This window comes from Zootoca vivipara, chromosome 9 (assembly GCF_965207765.1).
Source record: "Zootoca vivipara chromosome 9, rZooViv2.hap1.1, whole genome shotgun sequence".
Classification (NCBI taxonomy): Eukaryota; Metazoa; Chordata; class Lepidosauria; order Squamata; family Lacertidae; genus Zootoca; species Zootoca vivipara.
In genome coordinates, this window is record NC_142592.1 from 42,989,677 (window position 1) to 43,010,786 (window position 21,110).

At 45.8% G+C, this 21,110-nt stretch overlaps 1 protein-coding gene across 3 annotated transcripts in view; it reads left to right on the top strand.

Moving 5' to 3' along the window:
• The first annotated feature begins 7,222 nt into the window (after positions 1-7,222).
• The window catches only part of PDGFB (platelet derived growth factor subunit B), a 35,442-nt gene continuing 21,554 nt past the window's right edge, over positions 7,223-21,110 (top strand). For all 3 annotated transcript variants that reach the window (XM_035127451.3, XM_035127452.3, XM_088652081.1), the window contains exon 1: positions 7,223-8,366. In XM_035127451.3, coding sequence (XP_034983342.3) covers positions 8,277-8,366 — 90 coding nt within the window. In that variant the 5' untranslated portion in view covers positions 7,223-8,276. The remainder of the gene's footprint in view (positions 8,367-21,110) is intronic.

Sequence of the window (21,110 nt, forward strand, 5' to 3'; positions counted from 1 at the left end):
TCCAAATCTGGCCTGGAACCCTTCTAAAGATTTCTCAGGGAAAGACAATCTGTTCCCTTCCCATGTTAAATAAATAGTTACTGAAATCCTTAAAAGCCTTTGAATATTATTTACTTCTGGCCCCATCCAGTGCTATAGGTGGACAGTCTTGTTTCCAAACATCCTTTTCCTCATTGTCTGAAGAATCAGTAAGAATTAGCTTCTCTACAGCCATGCTTCTAAAAATTCCTCTCAGCATCATCCACGTGTAAATAAATAACCTTCTTCCCATCTCAGCTCCCACGTAATTAAACCGGATTTGGAGAAGACAGTGTGCCAAGGGCTCAAAAACGTAACCTGAGATTTCCTATATTCTTGTGTCACAAGTGCCACTTTTAAATTTGTCCTGGACTCTACACATGCTCCATGTGATACATACATAAAAGGAACTTCAGAGGACGTCCTACCACAGAACATACTTTTTCCTTAGGGATAATACTGGTGCGGGAGCCTGAGGGCCTCCATGTCTTGCTGGACTTCAGCCCCCAACAGCTCTAGTTAGCATGACCATTGGCCAGGGATGATGGGAGTTGTAGTTCAACCAAGTATGGAGGGGTATAAGTTCCCTAACTCCAGGATAAGAAGATGGCCATTTGTGAACTAATATAGTTGAGAAAAACATGCCTAGATGATCCAAGGGTGTATGGGGTGTTAGAAGAGGGGTAGTACCTCTGGTGGGGGACACAGATCATGATTCTTTTGGGGTAGCTTGTCCACCTTTGGTCGCCAGCATGCACTCAGCTCTCACCTGTGGCTCCTAGAAATGGCTTTGACTGGCCAGCTAAACGAGGTGATGGTAGTGGATGGGTCTCAACCCCTCGGTGAGCTAGGGACTTCCCCCATGTGCGAAGACAGGATTAGTGGATTGAGCGAATAAGACCAATCGTGAGCCCAACAGAAAAGAAGGCCATTTCTGCACAAGCTGTAGAGGGAAGTGAGAGGCAGATGGGGCAGACCTGGGAAGGTAGCCCATTTAGGAGAAGGAAGTCTCTGATCCTTAACCTCAGCTGCCTTGCAGGATATCTTTGGGAGAAGAAAAGGCTAAGGAGTAAACCTTACACAAATCCAGAATGTACGCCTCCTTCCAACAACTCCTACAAGCCAAGCTGGTGCCAAATGTATTGCTCTGCTTTCTTTTGGACCACATCAGTGAGGCCGAAAGGGGGTCGTCGTCTGAGCAGCCCAGGACCTCCATAAACACTGCCCAGGCTTGCGACCCAGAGAGGTCACTTCAATGCTGCTAACACAGTGGTTTGGTTTCACTCCCGGAAGTGCACTCCATTCTTTCTCAAGACAGACGGATGCCAACAATCGATGATCCAACAGCACAAACCTATGCATACCTAGTAAGGTAAAGGTAAAGGGACCCTTGAGCATTAGGTCCAGTCGTGACCAACTCTGGGGTTGCGGCGCTCATCTCGCATTATTGGCCGAGGGAGCCGGCGTACAGCTTCCAGGTCATGTGGACAGCATGACAAAGCCACTTCTGGCGAACCAGAGCAACGCATGGAAATGCCGTTTACCTTCCCGCTGCAGCGGTACCTATTTATCTACTTGCACTTTGGCGTGCTTTCGAACTTCTAGGTTGTCAGGAGCTGGGACTGAGCAATGGGAGCTCACCCTGTTGCGGGGATTCGAATCGCCGACCTTCTGATCGGCAAGCCCTAGGCTCTGTGGTTTAACCCACAGCGCCACCCGCGTCCCCTGCATGCCTAGTAAGTCCCACTAAATTCAACAGGGTTTACTCAATGGCAGGTGCACATGGAACTGCAGCCTAAAGGAACAGTAAAGGTATAGGTAAATGACCCCCGGATAGTTAGGTCCAATCAAAGGGGACCTAGTCTAAAATGGTAGGGCTATTAGCACCTTTTAAAGTACAAGTAATGTAGCCACTATGGTAATTGATTTGGCCCAGAAATTAACCAAATGAACAAAACAAAATATACCAATTGCACATACATGTGCAAGGCATATTGTCTTGACTTTCAGCTACATGTGTCATTAGCACATATTAATAAGGGTAAGGCTCTTTAGGCGGTGCTCCGACTGATTTCAATGGAATGTCCAAGGAATTGCACAGCAGATTATTAAAATATACACAATATCAGTGCTATTTTTCTGGGGGTACGCAGCGGTACTCATACCCCTAAACAATTTGTGAATCTTTGTACTTTCGTCCATTTACTGTATTTATGTTTCCTATTTTGAACTATAAAATGGTGATTTTCTTGAGTCAAAATGAGAGTACATACCTCTAAACATTTTTAAAGAAAAAAAGCACTGCACAATATACTACTTTTCCTTCAGAATGCACAAAGCAGTATACCGTCATAATAATAATAATAATAATAATAATAATAATAATAATAATAAATCTATAATAAAAACATCCAAGTCCACAGGTTTATTTTTCAAAGTCCATATAAAAAGAATTGACATGTACACTCATTTTTACATTCTTCAAAACTGCAATTTTATTTATATCCTGCCTTTTCTGTAAAATAGATAATCAACACTGCTAACAGAAAACCAGCCAGTAAACATGTAATAAAACAGTACAATACAAACAGCATTACTAAAATCTCCCAAAAGAAAACAACACCTACCATAGTTGCTCCGACAGGCATTCAAATTTAATAATGTTTCTTCTCATCTCTAATCTGTAAAGTACGTTTCAGATCCAGAGACCCTGTTATACCAGTGTTAAAAGATACACAAAAGCTTCTTCAGACTATCAGTATTTTGCTGGAGGGATGCAAGCATGTATTCAAAATTTATGTTTCCACATTTAAAGTGGATTAAGGTGCTCCATTTCCCTAGTGAAACAAAACCACTTTTTTTTTTAAAAAAAACACACACACACAGGCTTTTTGAGTTTGGGGAAATGAATTGAAAAGTGTGGGGTGAATGAATACAGTGGTACCTTGGTTCCCGAAGGGCTTAGATGTAAGTGTTCCGGTTTGCAAACGTTTTTCGGAAGCTGAATGTCCGACGTGGCTTCAGATTGAGTGCAGGAAGCTCCTGCAGCCAATCGCAAGTCGTGCCTTGGTTTTCGAATGGTTTGGGGAGTCGAATGGACTCCCGGAATGGATTAAATTCGAGAACCAAGGTACCACTGTAATGGTAAGCAACAAGCAGACCAGGATCATAGAATCATAGAGTTGGAAGAGACCACAAGGGCCATCCAGTCCAACCCCCTGCCAAGCAGGAAACACCATCAAAGCATTCCTGACATATGGCTGCCAAGCCTCTGCTTAAAGACCTCCAAAGAAGGAGACTCCACCACACTCCTTGGCAGCAAATTCCACTGTTGAACAGCTCTTACAGAGAGATAGGCAATATCTCTCTGAATACCGGCTGCTGATGATCACAGGTGGGTAGAGCACTGTTGCCCTCACGCCCAGCTTGCAGACTGCCCACAGGCATTTGGTTGGCCACTGTGAGAACAGAATGCTGGGCTAGAGGGGCCTGATCCAGCAGGCTCTTCTTGTGTTCTTACAGAAGAATGCTCATTGTCGTAAACCTGGCTTACAAACAAATCAGAACAAATGCTCAATAAAGACTGGATATAATTTAACTGGCTATAATGCAAAATTTGGTGAGAGATATAGATGTTTTGTAAACCATTGCCACATGAATCTGGGATATAACCGGCTTCAGAGACATTTATTTTGGCAATTAATGATTTATGTAAATTCTATGGGTTATGATTTATTTGGAAAATAAAATATGATGATCTTAAAAAAACAAAGACCAGGCATAAACTAACTTGTACATAAGCTTTCTGCAAGCATATTAGGATGAATGCTGAACAAACAGGTTGTCCAGAAGGGTTGCAGTCTGTGTAGTTTGGCCTTCAGAACTTGTTAGGAAAGTTCGATTGAGACTTATCCCACAAGAGGACTTGGTGAGAGCCCTCTGCCCGCCTGTGGTTTCCCACAACTGGTATTCAGCAGCATGGCTGCCTCCAACTGTGGAGGCAGAACATAGCCTTGAAGGCTAGTAGCCATAGTTAGCCCTCTCCTCCATGAATTTGACAAACCCTCTTTTAAGTCCCTCTAGAGTAGTGGCCATCCTTGCCTCCTGTCACTTCTGCATTTTCTTGTGACGTAGTTCTCCAGCACTACTAGGAACACAGGAAGCGACCTTGCACTGAGTCACATCATTGGACCATCGAGCCGAGCATTTGTCTACATTGGCTGGCAGGAGTTCTCCAGGGTTTCAGGCAGGAGTCTCTCTAGGTCTCCCTGGGTATTGAACCTGGGACCTTCTGTATGCAACAGCAAATGCTGCACTGCTGAGCCATGGCTCTGTTAGATAATCCATATAAAAGAGGGCCTGGGGATGCATGTATCCAGTTCAGCTATGCATGGTAATGTAAATCTTTGAATCCTGAGGCTGTACTGGATTACGTGGAATCACAATGGAGCCTTTAAGGAAATGAATGGCTAAGTCAGTCTGCCAGACAATGGCAGAGCCTCAGGGAATGCCTTGATGGGTCTTGGGGCACCACACAGATAGCAGACTCAGTGTTCTGACTGTAATGAAATTCTGGTGTTGGTGGTTGAGTGCCTGTCACAGCTGATACAGAAGCAGGCTGTCAGCTTTAGCATGAGATGTCTGTGCTCCGCTTAATTTTTGCACTGTAAAGTATTTCTAAATCCCAGAGGTATAAAGCTGAAATTAGAGCATGCTCTATAATCCAACATGTGTCTGACTATATCTCTGTGACAGAAAAAGAGAATGAGGTAGCTGTGTCATTCTCTAACATGTGTGAGCTGTCTGGATAGGGTAAGTGTGGGCTTTTCTGGCTAAGAGGGTGTTGGTGCATCTATGTAACTTTATGGTGCTTTTATTTAAAACAGGAGGCACTCTTGGACTAAAAAAACCCCTGCCAACTCTCCCTGCAACCACCACATAACCCATTTCCTCCCAGCAAAAAACACTTCCTTGTTGAATCCTTGATTACATCAACACCAAAAGGGGTGAAGAAATGATAACAGTGAAATAACTCAAGAGAGAAAGGGAAGTGTGGGAACATCCCTCCGCTTACAGTGAGGTTTCCTCAAAGCCAGGGGAGGTGTAATCATGACCCCTTGTCTCCTGCACCTGTGTCAAGACAGCATCTTACCCAACTTTTTCTGCAAAAAAGCGCCCAAACACAAAGGCTGTGCACACACTCCTGATTACTCTGCATCCAGTGCACTCCAGTTGCTGGTTTCTGAATCCATGTGCTTTAATGTATTTTAATGTTTGTTGGAAGCCGCCCAGAGTGCAGAGTTGTTATTATTATTAAGACGTGAGCCCCTATCCACATCTATCCTGCAGTGTCTTGAGAAACACTGCTTTCTGATGCATTTCCCACCCCCCAACCAGCTTTGATTCAATTTGAAAACATAAGCCATTTGAAGACATCCACACACACCCTCTGCTCACTGGTGTGCACAGACAGCAACTTGGAAACTCACCCAACCGTACTGTTACATATGATGATGTGGAAATGTGATTTGAAGCACAGAGGGCAGGGGTAATGACTTCACTGTGTTTTAAGCCAGTACTGTAATGTGTACACAACCCAACACCAGGGCAAGGGATCGCCCCAAAGGTGGCTTTACATCAGGAATGGAGAACCTGTGGCCAGGAGTGAGGCGTGTTGTGGTCAAACATCTGGAGCACCACAGGTTCCCCATCCTGGATTTTAAACATCACTCAGTCTCACGGACCCTTTGTGCAAAGCCTAGAAATCCTCTGCAAGGCAAGGCATGTTAAAGACTCAAGAGGTGGTCTTCAGAAGGGGGGGGGGAATGGCAGGGCAAGGAATGATTCTGCTTTAAAAAAGAAATGATGTGGCTGGCAGCAACCACCACATATGCATGCGGCTTCCAACTGATCCCCTGCAGCACTGACACTGTGCCCCTCCCCAACTGCAGGATCCTTTTGTGTTTATGTCTATGCATGCACAACATAGTGCAAATTCCACATATGGGACGTGCACTAGACCACCCCTGAAATGGCAATAACCTGCAGGAAACCCCTGGCTCAGTCAGAAGCTATGTGATTACATTTGCTCAAGTGTGCTGAGTTGGAGGTGGCTGAACATGCAGAAAGTGTTCAGACTAGCGCATCTGACTGTGGATGATCCACACCTGATTTCTCCTCTGCATATTCCTCTCCTGTCTCTCTGATGTCCTTACTCTCCTAGGCCTTAACCAGCCTTTGACCTTCCCACTCCGAATTCCTACCTTGATCACCTAATGTAGTCATTACACTATAATCATCGAAGTTATGTGTCAGAAAACAGCCATCACCACTCAGTCTAGGTCTCACATGCGGTGGGGCCACAGCTCAATGGGGCACCTAAACTTGGTATGTGGAAGGTCCCAGTTCAATCATAGGCGTGTCTGGGTGGAAAAATCTAGATGAGCACTTTAGGTAACCTGTTGGGGGCTGCATCCCCTTGTGGGGTCATCTCTTGGTGGAAAGGACACCAGACCTGCCCCATAATCTCTTTCTTGTGTGCTCACAAATGCCATCACTTCAGCCTTTCCTGTGGGCAAGGATTCTAAACAGTAAGGCTAGGAAAGACCTTTGCTTGAGAAGCAATTGCCAAGGGTCTTGAAGCTTTGCCAAATGGGGTATAGATTTAAAGAGATGTGACTGGTATGACTTTTCTATACATGGATGCACAACTGGAGTAGAGAAAATATAACATTAAACATGCCCTGGTTTAAGTGGGGGGAAATGGTGTTATTATTTCAAAAGAAAATGATGGCTCTGTCTTGCTCTCACCTATTAACTAATTGCCCCTACTTCCCTCAGCAAATATCTGCTGGCTCGACTTTCCAAAGCTTGGATGTTTATTACATTGTGGAAATGACTATGGAACAAACTGCCTTCCAGCGCTGAAAGTAATGCCAAGTGCCAACCTTTGCAGGGATCTTGTTGTAACAACTTTTAAAGATTTCTTTGGCTCTCTTCTCCATTAGTATGCAGATCAAAGATATTAAAAATTCTCTCTTCCTTCAGAACCACTGAGGTGGCAAAGCTGAAAGAACACAAATTAATCTTGTCTTTAAAAAAAAGAAGTAGGCGCTTCAAGAGAGAATACTAGGTGCCAAGAGCATTTAACTCAACCATGTTCTGATGAGAGCTACCCACCCTCTCTTTATCACAATTTCCCCAGGTTCACCTCTTTGGAAAACAACGGTGTTCTACATTTGCTGTGTTTGTTATTGAAGATCTTTTAAAAATCTGGAGTGCTGAATTTCCACACCCCTCTCTCTTTGATTCACAGCCAAGAGAGGAGTTCCTGCAAGACCCGTCTCCACCCCTTTCTTGCTCTTCTCTTATAAAAGAAGGAACAACTGAACTGCTAGCACCTTATTTTCTCACAGGCTAAAATCCAGATCCATGTGAGCTCTCTCCCTGGTGCTGTCTCTCCTCCCACCAGAGCTTACCTTTTTCTTTCCTGCTGCAACAAGAATACAGTACAAGAGATCAGCAGCAGCAGTTCCAGTCTGGAGACTTAGCAAGACTTAACACAGAGAGAGAGACTGCTTCTCCAGAGCTATTTCTTCACCTGTCTGCAAACATAACAACTCAAGCCTCAAACTCTCACCAGACCAAAGCTACCAATGCTCTTTGGAAACGAGCCTCCAGCAGAAATTAACAGCGAAGAAGAGATTCAAACCGAAGGGAGCGGGAACTGTTTCAAGAAGTCAAACAAGAAAGAATGAGGGGAGTTTTTAACCTTTCGAAGCTTAAGAGATTTTGAAGGAATACTGCAAATAATTTTGCTGTCGCCAGCAGACACTTTTGTCCTTAAAAAAAAGACCCCTGATTTCATGCGGACTGCCAAATCAAGGGAAATGTTGAGAGACTTCTTGTAGAAAAGTTATGGGGTATGCAAGAGACCAACTCTGGATGTGCAAGTTTTGATGGGGACATTCCCTCCATTTTATTCCTTCTACATTCACACCTATGCTCTCTCCCCCCTAGGGAGGAGGCAGAAAGGTTACCAGTAATTATTTTTTTCCTCACAGCCTTTCAGAGATATCTTACCTAAGTAAGAGCGCATGTTATTTTTTTGGAGAACAAACAGTTGCACAGGAGAAATGAGAAAGCGCAGGACCCCCTGTGTATGATACCACAGACTGTATCCCTTTCTCACCTCTGTGCCTGAACTCTAGGAACTTTATTTCTTTTCTTTTCTTAAAAAATAACCCACCTCTCCTTCAATGTGTCTGGAACTTCTGGGAATTGGAGTCGGCATGAATTTCGGAGTGCTCTTCGTGTGTTTCTGCTACCTGCCACTCGTCAGCAGCGAGGTGAGTAATTTATTGTATTTCCTTAAGAAATGAGAAAGGAACACCTACCTGGTGAACTTCAGACTTGTGATAAAAGTGTGAAAGCAAATGAGGGAGAACATTCTGCATAGGTGATTATCAGCAATGTATGTGTACAAAAGCGTTTAACGCATGGAGGGGGTCTCTCCCCCCCCCCAGATCAAGGAAACTAGAACAGATTTATGAAATCTCCTTTTACTTGAAAGAAAGCCTCATTGGAAGAAATCCTATTTGCTAAGAAATACGTTGTTGAACCCAATGTTTAGGATTACAGCATTGCAGCGCAATCCTATGCCTGTTTACTTGAAAGTTCCCACAAATTCAATGGGATATATGCCTCAGCAGGTGTGAATTAAATTGCAGCCTTAATCTAATCAGTAGCCAAACAGAAAGTGTATTATTGAAGGAGGAGGCTTGTGGGTTTCATTCCATGCAAACTTTTAATTACTTGAGCCAACCTGCTTGAAAAAGTAACTTGCTCTTTACAGCCTTCCCTCTGGTGTTTAGGTATTGTAGAGCCCTGGTTATGCAGACCAAATCTTCAGATTATCCAGTTCATTCTATGTCCCAACACTGATATTACCATGTAAGATAACACACATCTATAAATACTTATCATTGTTCCAATGTTTTGATAGTCCCTCCCATAGTTTTAGGGAGTAAGAGTTCTTATTTGCACTGCACTGTACCAGCCCCTCTGCCTCGGTGGCTCACGAATTGGCATCTTAGGGATTTTTACAGGCTCCTCAAAGGTAAAGCAGCTCTTCCACAAAGAAACCATATCAGATTGCCCCAGAGGATCAGTGAGATAGACCTTTGATGAAACCAGGCATTTCTACCTGGGAATTCTGCCCAGGTACCTGCTGCTGCAACGAGGGTGGGAAAGCATCTGGTAGTTTATAGGAGTCTGCAGAATATTATCATACTGCCTGGGGGAGTCAGACTGAACTGGAAAGCGCAGAGAATTTCTCTCTCTCCCAGGATGAGAGGTCAGACTAAAGGGAGTTGGATATTGCAGTTTTGGCTGGCAGCTGAATTCCAACTGGGGTTTACTAGCGGAGGGCACAGTTTTCCAGCTGTTCCAAGTTGGAAACTGCCGCAGGAGGATCCTGTATCAGTTCCAAAGAAATGCCCAAGAGAAAAAAGAGGGAATGCAGAGACTTGAGCTGGGGAGCGGTTCTTAAAGGGCCAGTGCTGCTTTATTTCATTTTCACTTTGAAGAGACGCCTACCAGATCTACATTCCATGCGTCGGACACTGCAGAACAAACACCAGATTTACACCAGGTGGGACCCAAAGTCCTTTGTTTTGAGGGCCACCACCTGGAGGTGGTGTATGGCGCCCCAACTTGAACTCAGCTCTCAGACTGCGGCATATTCGAGCTCATTTAGCACTGGTTAGTTACCTCTCACAACCCTGACAGGTCAAGAGAGAAAAGGGGTTCGATTTTCTCAACAGTTTCATCCTCCGGGATAAATGGCAAAGTGAGGTTTCCGGTTGTGAATACAAAAGAACCCGGCGCGGCAAAATATTCCAGCATAGCTGCCAAGTTATCCCTTTTTTAAGGGATTTTCCCTTATGCTGAATAGGCTTCCTCGCGAGAAAAGGGAAAACTTGGCAGCTATGTATTCCAGGTTAATTAATTCAGGGCACAAGGCTGTTGTGATCTCAAGCATGTGCTCGTTAGTCAGCCTACCGAGGTAACTTATGGTCCTTGCTTTAGCGAGCATGTGCAGAGTAATATATCCAGAGAGGGGTCTGGAAACACGCAACAGGTTGTTAGGGGAATGGATCGCTGCCCGGGAGGCGCCTCCTGCTTCGATCTGGAGCCAGGGAAGGAAAAGAGCAGGAACTCTGAGCAGGGGGCGTCCTAATCCTGCAGTCATGTTATTTGCAGAGGAAGCCGGAGCATGGCACAGGCAAGCATCAGCAAACTGTACGCGGTTCCACGACGCCCTTTCCAAATAGGAAGCAGGAAAGGGGGGTGTCGAAGGGGTTAGGGGGTCATACCAGGGCTTAATTTGTGCCAAAGTTCACCAGCTGAGGAAGTCAGCGCCCGAGAGCTTCCAAAAAAACACCAGAAAACAAAAGCACCTCTGGGCATGGGCAGAGTTCCCTTCCCCCTAAGCCACCACGGCGCGCCTTTTCGTTTCAGGGCTGCTGCAGCCTCGACTTCCCACCCCAGATGGGCTTGGCTTATCAACGCCGCGCTCATTTTATATTTTAAGTAAATAACATTAAGTGCTTGCTCCTCTGGAGGGGAGGTGGGGAGGAGTGTGGCGTTTGGGAGCCAAGGCTTGGGAAGCAGCCAAGCCTCAGGTTGTTGTGCCCACAAACCTGCGCGAAGAATTCTCCTTTTGTTCTCTCTGGGAGAGCGCGCGAGGGAGGGAGGGTGGGAGGCGGAGGGGGCGCGTCACGCGCTCCCCACCCCCCGCCGTCCGGGCCTCCCTATCCCGCCCCGAGGGGGTCGCGAGAAGCAGGGGAATCAGGCGCGCGCGCCCCCGCCGGCAGCTCACCTTTGTCTGAGGAGGGCGGCGCGCGCCCTGCTCCTGTTACGCCAGGCTCCTCCTCGCTTTCCCGACCCAAAGCAACATGCCGTGGGAGGGGAAGGGCTTTCCCTGCATCATGGGGAGGTCTTCGCAAGGCAACGGTAGCTGGGGCGGCCCGTGTGTCCTGCACGCTCCCTACTTTCCCATTGTCCTCGGGACCTGCTCGAAGAAGGCGTTTTGTTGCCTGAGGCCAAGGGGGCCGGTGCTATCCTGAGTCCAGCTAGGCCTTTTGCACAGACCTCACAGGAGCGCGATACTGACCTTTGGAGGTGCAAAGTTTTATACATTTTGGTTGCATCTTATATGTTTCGAATAATATCTTACTTTTCTATTTCGACATCTCCTTGTGACATTGCAATTAGCATTTTTTTTGGGGGGGGGAGGGAGTTTACGTGTGGAAGTGGTTAGGCTTGCCCAGGGTGCAAAATTGGCACCGGCAATTGCCTGAGGTGGCACAGCAAATTGTGACACAAATAGGCACCCATATTATACTCAAGAAGGGGAAATGCCCCAACAGCATTTCTTAGGAGAAAGCAAGCAAGCAATAATAACTAACAATTTGCTGACTTTTCATGAGACCGAAAAGGTAGAGTCCTCTGTAGGGGGTGAGCCTGCCTCTCCTTGCCCTCCTGCTGCTTGTGAGTGTGTTTATTTTTGCTTTGCAGGCAGATTTGGGTGGTTTTTAGTTATTTCCCTACCCCACCAAAGAAGCTACAGCACTCCATGGAAGTGTCATGGAAGAAATTCAACTGGTGATGCTTTTCTCAGCTTGAAGGTGCAGGGGTAGGAAAAGGTTCTACCTAGCAAGTTGGTTTTGCCTGTGGTGCACCTGCAAAAATAAATGAAGGCCAGTACTGGAGAGAGTTGGGTTTGGATTTGAGAAGGCTTGAGTTCAAATTTGAGAAGGGCTAAGTTAAGTTCCTGTTGAGCCATGACGTTCTCTTAAGTGACCTTGGGCTAGTCAGTATTTATCCTAGTCACAAAGCAGCAGCAATAAAATGGGTGAACTCTATGTGTATCTTGGCTTGAACTCCATTGAGGAAGGATGGTATATTAATAAGTCAGTCTTCACACACCTACACAGTGCTTCAACATTATTGCACTGGTATAGTTATACCTGTAACTCCAGGGAAGTATCCCTGCAATAAGCTTCAAGTTTACAGCGCCAACCTACAGCTTCTCTTTGTACACGCATCATAAACATTTGTTTAGTGCAGTATATTTTATTTTGTCGTAATTACCGTACATTTTTTAAAAGGTTATAATATACTACACTAAAATTGCAATTCTGACCACACTTAGAAAGAAAGGAAAGAGCTCTATTGGATTCCATGTCATAGGAATGGGTTATAAGTTACCTTACGTTCTTCATCAGAATGTTAGCTTTCCTTTTTATCCTACCGATGAAGAGATGATGTAATTTACACAATTCTATAGTACAGGCAACAACCAATTTATGCACCCGAACCTGGAAGTGACTTTAAAAGTGGCAAAAATGGCCCTAAAAGAGCCCCCAAAGGGCACAAAAACAGCACCTAGCAACCCACGAGTCTTTGTAAGTGCAATCCCAGGAGCCCTTGCACCAATTGTTGAGGCTTGGGGAGAGTTGGTGTTTGAGCAAGGAGGTTTGGAGGGAGCGATTGTGGTGAAATTTGGTGTCTGATAAGTGCTACTGTTTTTTAAAGGGGTTTTCAAGTGTTTTTAGAAGTTAGAGGGTGTTTGCAGGTTTTCCCCAATGGAGTTTCAAATATACGCAATTTCACTTAAACGTGCAGTGCCTTGGAACGTAACTCCTGTGTTAATGGAGAGTTGCCTTTATACTTTTTTTCTCATACCATGCAGAGATCCGCTTCTCTAGCTTGGGGTTAGTTGGCTGTAAACCAGGCTACATCTTGCAGTCTACTTTGATCTCAGGTTATAGATATCAAAGTGCATGACATGTACATGTTGCATTATCAGTGAACTATGGTGGATATAAATTCTTCTTTAAAAAATGTGAGCTGAGGCCAGTTCCTATTGCATATATTCCAAAGCGTTCTGTATCTGAATACAAACATAATAAGTGCTATTCATGTATTTGCTTTATAGGCTGGTATCTAAGTAAAAATGTCCAGGTTAGTTAATGGCAAGAGATAATTTGTCCCACTGTGGCTAAAGTGTAATGGGAAGAATAAACCTTTCAAATGTTGCCTCCCCTTTTTATGCCAAGACATATACTTCTACGGTATTGTTTACAATCACTCTGTGAACCATTCATTAAGCTTCATGGCTATTCCAGTCCTATTCAAGCAAACATGTATGAACTGACAAAGCACCTGCAAGCGAGCACCATGAATATATTGTTTTTAAGCATCCAAAAGTATGCAGGATGATTAATGAAGGCAAGTAAGGGCACAGTCTCTGCCCCTGAGGAGCATGCAGTTGCCATTGAAACATGGTATAGCAATGAATACACCAACAGAATGGGGTCTGCTAAGGAGCAGAATAAGTCTTTCTGAGACATCATCAGTACACCATTGACACTGTAAGCTTGCATAGTGTGATGCACACTCACTTCAAGGGTTCACCTAAATTAAGGTGAGACATGGATCTCTGAGCAACCCATAGACGTGCCTGCAGGTAGTCTTCAGGGAGAACACATTTGCTCACATGGACAAATTGTGGTCTCCTTTAGACGAAGATGTGGGATATAAATTTAATAAAACAATTTGTACACAAGTCAGCTTCTTGGAGCAGAGATAGGCACAGTTGTTTCAATCATGTGACGAGAGCTCAAATATGTTCAGATCTGTTCCACATTATTTCCAAATGCACAATTTACCGTATATATACATGATCTAGGATTGGTTTGGCCACCACCGTATCTGAATGACTCAAAAGCTGTTCTCTAAATTAAACAAATGGCAGCCTTCTGCAACTTGGTGTCCTCTAAGTTGTTGGACAATGACTCCCATTATCCCTGACCTTTGCCATGCTCTCTAGGGCTGATGAGGACAGGAGTCCAACAAAATCTGTAGAGCACCAGGTTAGCTCCATCCACACGGAAAAGCTGGGTTGCTGCCTCATTGACTTGGAGAAGTCCATGAAGTGAACCTGCACAGAACCAAGTGCATGCTGCAGGCCCCATTCTCTTGCTGTCCTCAACTGGAGCATTACTATCACAGAACAACTTTACATTATTTCAGCTTCTCTGCTTGTCCTGCAATCTACCACACTTCTTTTGCAAGCTACCCTTCCGACAGTGGTAGTCACTGGGGCAGCACATTGGTTGTAGAGCCCCAACACAGCATCTCTCCTTTACCAGTGTAGCCCAACTCCCAGCCATTCACTAATCAGCCAATTATTTCTGTGACACCTTAGCCACCCACATTCCCTACTTTTTTATTTGACTCCGTGCTCTGCAGGGAATAGCAGGGTAGAGAACATTTTTCAGCCTGAACGTCACATTTTCTCATGGGCAACCTTCTTGGAGGCGCATGTCAGTGGTGGCTGGGGCAGCAAATTATTATTACTATTATTATTATTATTATTATTATTATTATTATTATTTATTAGCCTGCCCATCTGCCTGGGTTGCCCCAGCCACTCTGGGCAGCTTCAAACATCATAAAAACAGAGCGAAACGTTGAGCATTAAAAACTTCCCCATACAGAGATGTCTTTGGAGAGTTGTGTAGTTGTTTATCTGTTTGCATTTGATGTGAGGGCACTCCACAGGGTGGGTGCCACTACTGAGAAGGCCCTCTGCCTAGTTTCCTGTGACTAGCAGGTCTGTACAGTAGGCTACAGTCCAGTCCTGCAAAAGTCAGAGCATGTACAACTCCTCATCCAGGCAAGCAAGAGGCATGATTTACAGCTCAAAGACACATTCCAGCCAAGCAAAAGAACTGGAGGAAGGTGCAGTGAAAGGCTAGTGAAGGGTGTGGTCAAATAGCAAGGCCTGGAGGGCTGCAGTTGACCCCAGGCCCGAGGTTCCCCATCCCTGGTGTACTGGGGCTAGGTCTGTGCCAGCTCAATGTTGTTCAGTTTTGGATGTTTTCCTCCACTCCCTTGCGCTGGGCTCAATAAATCCTCAGAACACACCCTGTTTTTGCATCTATGGCACAAACAGCAACTGGCAATCCTGCAAAGATAGGAGGGGGTGCAAAAATCTTTAGAATTTACCCATTGACTCCTCAGTAGGAGTCTGGTGGGATAGATTCAAGTGAGGTAGTGGATGTGGGAAAGCCCCTCTCTTTAAAACTCCCACCAAACTGATATAAATCCTCCTCCTCCTTCATTAGAGTCAGCCCCCATGTGATGGAAAGGGAGTGAGTGGGTGTGAAGCCTTCCTTCCCCTGGCTGTCCCATTGTTATCCGGGCCATAAAGGGAAGCAGTTGGAGATGCGGGCTGCACTGCGGTTGTATAGACGCAGCCGATTGTATTTCTTCCCAAAGCAGTAAACATTTCTCTTTCCTTGATGGATCGTGTAATCTAGGTTTGAAAGGAAATGTGTCCCTGTGCCATTTGGCCCAATCCTACTTGGCGTACTCATCCCCCGGCACGTACAGGCACATGCTCACACATACGCATTGTCACTTGGATCTGGGATTAGGTTGCAGGAATTCCACCCCCTGACAAGACATGTATCCCCTTGCAGAAGACAGCACCTGCCTGCTAGGAAATCCCTGTATGTTAGAGGAGCAGACAAAGTACCAGAGCAAATAAAAGTATGTGAAGGTTGCTCAGATGAGGCGGCACCCGAAACAGCAAAGCAGAGTGTACGTGTGTCTTCCTCTCCATCAGCTGATGTGTGGGACTAGGAGAGAATGACGTTTCCAGGACTCTCCAAAAGTGCATCATGCTGATGGGGGGGAAATCCCTCCAGTTTGCTTTTATTTGAAGACCTGCCATTTGCATGAAGGATAGCTGGGAGTAAAGGTCCTCTGATCATCTTGGTTGGCGAGGACTGAGGGTTAGAATGTCAAAGGTGAACCAATACTAGAGAGAGAGAGAGGGAAAGAAAATCCAAATTCTTATTTTACAAGACCATCGTTAAAATGGCATTTCTCTCTTCATGAAGAACAGACTTCTTCAGGAAGAGGATTTCACTGACATATGAAAGGGAGATAGTTTGTCAGGTTTCCCAGAGGTGACCACCCATTGCTGGGTGTGGCAGCAGAAGGGTTAAAAGGCATTTCCCCCAAATGCGGAAGCCATGGCCTTTGGGTATCTCTTGCTAGGTTCTGCTGGGACTCGTTGATGTTGCTCCATGCTGAGGAATGTCACGGTGCTTCCCCACCACCACCCCAAGCACAATTTTGAGAAATGACATCTTCAAAAAAAGGTTAAAAATCTGCTTTGCTCTTCCAGTCCTCCAGGTGTGCAGAATGCACGCACCCCACCCTGGTATAGCATAGAGCTGCAGCAGTTAATCACTTGTAAGGCACAGGTTTCCAAAAGCTCGGCTGGGACCTTGTGGGTGGGCTGTCAGGTTGGCAAGAGTGAGGGTATCAACCTGGCATTGCCTGGGTCACATTTTCCGCATTGTCAGTTTAGGGTTCCCCCTCCCCCTCACTTCACGCTATCATTTTGTTTCCTATGAGGAAAGGAAATGTTTTGGCTTAAACAGAATGATCTGTTTAGAAGTGAAATAAACTGCCTTAAGGGAGGAGAGGAGCCAGTACCAAGAGGGCATGTATGGCTTTTGTCTCTTTCAGTTCCTTAATGAGGTAGGCCAGGAGTTACTTGAATTGCTCTTATTTCTTGGAACAAAAGAAACAAACTGGGAGCAAGGGAAGGTGTTAGAGCTTTCCCCTGCAGTTTGCAAACCAGAAGGCGTCCTTTTCAATCTCATCTTCCATGACACTGGCCTGACACTCTAGAATCAATGACTTTTCAAATAAAACGGAACGTAGAAATGCACTTGGTGTTCCGCTCTGAGCCTTGAGAACTTCTTCTTCTTCTGCTACCACCCCCAGACTCCAGTTTCACAATCTTTGTTTCCTTGGGGCCATGATGTCAGGATGAAATATATTTCCGGCCGGAACCTCAGAATAACCATGAGGAACTACTGAGCTGTAATGGGGCTGCTATGGGGAACGTTGTGGAGCTGCATAGCTCATGCCTCCCTTTTTTCATGGGAACTTCCCAGGACTTTGCAGCACTCCCACATTCATATGGATTTGGCAAAAAGGTGTGGCTCCTAAGCCTTCCCTTGATCACAGTCTATTATATCATGCCTACAGGGTACTAAACTGGCTGGCTTTTCCATTCCTACCTTCGCAGACTTTATTATATATGGTCCATGACACAAAAAATGTCAAGGAGGGGGGAAAGTGATTCTGTGCTGGCCCTACTATTTGACAGAATGAAGCAGCTGCCTTGGGCAGCTGATTTCGGATGTCACAAAAAGGCAGCAAATTTTATTATTGCTGTATTTTACTTCCAGGAAGGGAGATGCTTGGAAGATTTTCTGCCTTGAGTGCCATAATATTTTGGGTGGCCTTGGGTTCTAGTCACCTTGGGGGGGGGGAACTACTCTTAAGGCTAAAAGAGCAGTAGATGTTGTAGAACATTGAAATAATCCAAAGATATGTGACTCTTTTAGAACTTTGGAAACCAAGATAATCTCTGATTGTGATTTTAGATAGGACTGAATTGCACAGGTTAGTTGGCAACAAAAAGGGATGTAAAATAGTCCAAATTTGGAACTTAGCTGCTAAGCAGTCCAAAGGTGCATGGCTCCAGAGTCCTCTTGAGAAACAGAAGGGAATATGCAATGTGTCCCCTGTGATTGGCAGACATTGCAAACTCTTGGATTGGCCTGGATAAGGATCAATACTAAGAGTCTGACTTGCTGTAAGGGCCGGTCTTGCCATGAAGGCGGGTTAAGTGATCTACTTCTGGTAAGCACCACTGTCAAGGGTTGCAGAGGCGGTAGAGCATTTGCTTTGCATGCAGAAGGTCTCAAGTTCAATTCCAAACAGCTCCAGGTAGGACCAGGAAAAACACTTGAGACGCACTCCTAAAACTTCCTGTGCCATTCATCTCTTGTGCTAGGTGGGGTGATGCAGGCAGCAGCAGGCACACGGTTGCTGAATTTAAGCAGGCTGATGAATGGTGCTGGCAATGGGAAAGCAGAATGGCAGGCATCAGGGCTGGCAAGTGTCTCTGGCAGGCTTCAAGGGAAACAGATATGCTTTGGGAGGGGGCAGTGAATAGAAGATGTGGGTCGGTGAAAGTATAGGCAGCATAATCCCTAGGCAGAAGAGCTGGGGTCCAGATCCAAAAGACCCAGTGCTCAGCTTCCCTGAGCCACCCACTGACAAGACCCCCAATGCAGACTTTATAATATTTTAAAGTCTGAATGTGGAGTGTTGTTAGGGAAGCCAAGCACTGTAGTGGAAGGGGGAGGGAGAAAGGAGTGATAGATGAAGGCAGGAGCTGGTGTCCAAAGGGTGCAGATTAGACTTTTCAAAGTGTTGCCTTCAGCATGGCTGGGGGCATGTGGGCTTTGCTTCACACAGCAGAATGGGTTGGGCCAGCACTGCTTGGTGCTCTAGCCAGGGCAGCAGAACAGAAACCCTCTTTCAAGACTTCATCCCTGGCTCAGATTCCTCAGATCAAGAAGTTTACTGCAGGGACAACCCTGGGTTGTAGAACACACGCTCCGCATCTGGTTCCTGGCATTGTCTTCCGCCCAGCCCAGCCCTCACAAGCAAAGTCCATGAGCCGCTGTTGAAAAAGTGTGTGAGTGCTCTTCTACTGGCTGTGTGGTTGCTGTCTTGTGACTAGCGACCATAATAAGTAAGGCTGCGCCTGCCAGTACATACTGTCCACTGGGGAAACCGTAAGAAGGGAAGGCAAGGCAGACAAAGAGATATAAAAATGGCTGGGCTAGGACTTTGCAGCCTTGCAGCAATGCAAGGCCAGCCCTGAGGCACTTGATAGCCAGCCAGGCAACAGTCTTCTTTGATCCACAGAGCAGTTAAAAGGAGATCATTAACCTGTTCTGGGCATATACCTTTCCAAAAGCAGAGAAGAAAGTAACTCCAGCTATCCTGATTGGCTCATGGACAGGCTCTGCCTCCTTGTTGCCATTCCACCTTTCTCCCAGCTAATTCACAGACTCATGTGCATGAGTGGATTGTTCATTGTTTGCACTGGGCACCTTTCCTTATCAGGCTTATGAATGTCTGCTTGTCTGGAACCTGTATGTATAATTGCCTGCCCACAGCGCCTCTTCTAAACTGGGCTCTGTGACATCAGTTTACTGGGACAGTTTGAAACAAACCAGTTTCCTGTTGATAAGTGTAGAAAGCAGTAAAAGAAGCACCTTCATTCACACATGGAGCCCTTCTGTGCAGACGTACACCCTTTCAGCCCAATCCGAAGCATGTTTACTGGGAACGTACACCTGAGTTTAATGGTACTTTTTGCTAAGCAAGTGTTCATAGAGCTTCAGCCTTCAGAACTGATCCAAAGAGAGAATAAAGAGTCTTTGTGGCCCAAGCCCCTCTGTGAGACAGAGGATAATGTACTTTACAAGCTGGGTGTGTTGACATGCTTTGGTCCTACTGATAACATCTCTGACAAGAAAAACTTGGCACCTAAACCCACCTCTCTGAACAGGGAGTGGAGCTCTAATTCATGTAATCAGTTCTTTTGCATGTTGGCCTCGCATGATCTTCTTTTGCAATTCCTCCAGTAGAGCTTTGATCCATAAACATCCATCCAATTTTCCTTCCTCCCCTGTTCTCACAGGAGCATATTGCACTTCTCAGTAGCCCTTCAGCATTTGCTCACGTCTCGGAGGTTCCTGAGTTTAAAATAAAGTTCTATATTCCATGTATTAAGTATCAGGAAGCGCCAGAGTCATCCGAGTGTAATTGCTCTATTAAGTCACAACTGCTTTTCCTGGCAGGTGCAACACTTTCTACATGTTTCTGTTTATATGTTTTCCCTGGTTAAGCTCACACCAAGACAGTTCTTTGGGGTGTTGAGAGCAGGATATGCAATATTTCACCACGACATCACTCATGCTATTTCCCCTAGCTACTGATTCCGGAGGGAGATGTGTGTTCTCTGGCCATATCTACCCCGCTGCCAACTGGCTTAACAATTATTCTCTTTCCCCTGGGGAATCTATGAATTGTGGGCTTTTCTGCAGGACCAGAGATTTGCTACTGGTACAGAAAAATTCTTAGTACCTTACTCTCTGGGTTCTTTTGTGGGAAGGCAGGATGGTTTAACTTGCTTGTAAGTGAGGGTTGGCTCTTCATTGCCATGATCCCCCTGCAGATATAGATAACACAAACAAACCCACAAATATACAGTACTGCAGATTGTCTGACTTACTAGCATAATCCCAAAAATATATACATGTTCATTATCTCCTCTCCATTACAAAGCTTCCTAGTCCTAGGGTCAAAATATCTCCTAAGTTGTTCAGGCGATGGTCATCCCCCATCACCTTGTGTGTCAGCCTGCCATATACTTGTTGTTGTTGGGTTGTGTGTGTGTGTGTGTGTGTGTGTGTGTGTGTGTGTGTGTCATTTTTAGGCTGACCTTGAGCTAGAGGGAGGGGGAAACATCATGACACTTTTACTTCCCCCTTGTGTTTTTGCTGTCCCTTATATACAGGGGCATAGCAAGGGAGGGACGTAGGGGGCACTTCGCCCCGGCAGTGCGATCCTGAGGGCGCCAAGGCGGTTGCCCTGGGCGCACCACCCACAGAACGCACGCCCCACCCCTATGGGCAGCGCGGCCCGCCCCCAGAACGTGCACCACGCCCCTACAGGTGGCGCGCTACACCCCCAGAATGCGTGCCAGCCCTGCCCCCGCCTGCTCTCCACCCCCGGTGCCAGAGAATGAAGCTACACCAGTGCCCTTATACGAACAAAATACTGCCTAAATGACTTTTATTTATTTGTTGCATTTTTAGCCCACCTTTCCCTCCAAGGAGCTCAAGGTGGCATCCATGGTTCTACCACCTCCTCATTTAATCCCCTCTTATGACCCTGTGACGTAGGTTAGGCTAAGAGATGGTGACTAGCCCAAGGTTACCCAGTATGCTTCATGGCTGCGTGGGTATTTGATCCCTGATCTCCCAGGTCCTAGTTCAGCACTCTGCCAGGTAAATAAAAGGTAAATGACCCCTGGACGGTTAAGTCCAGTCAAAGGCGACTATGGGGTG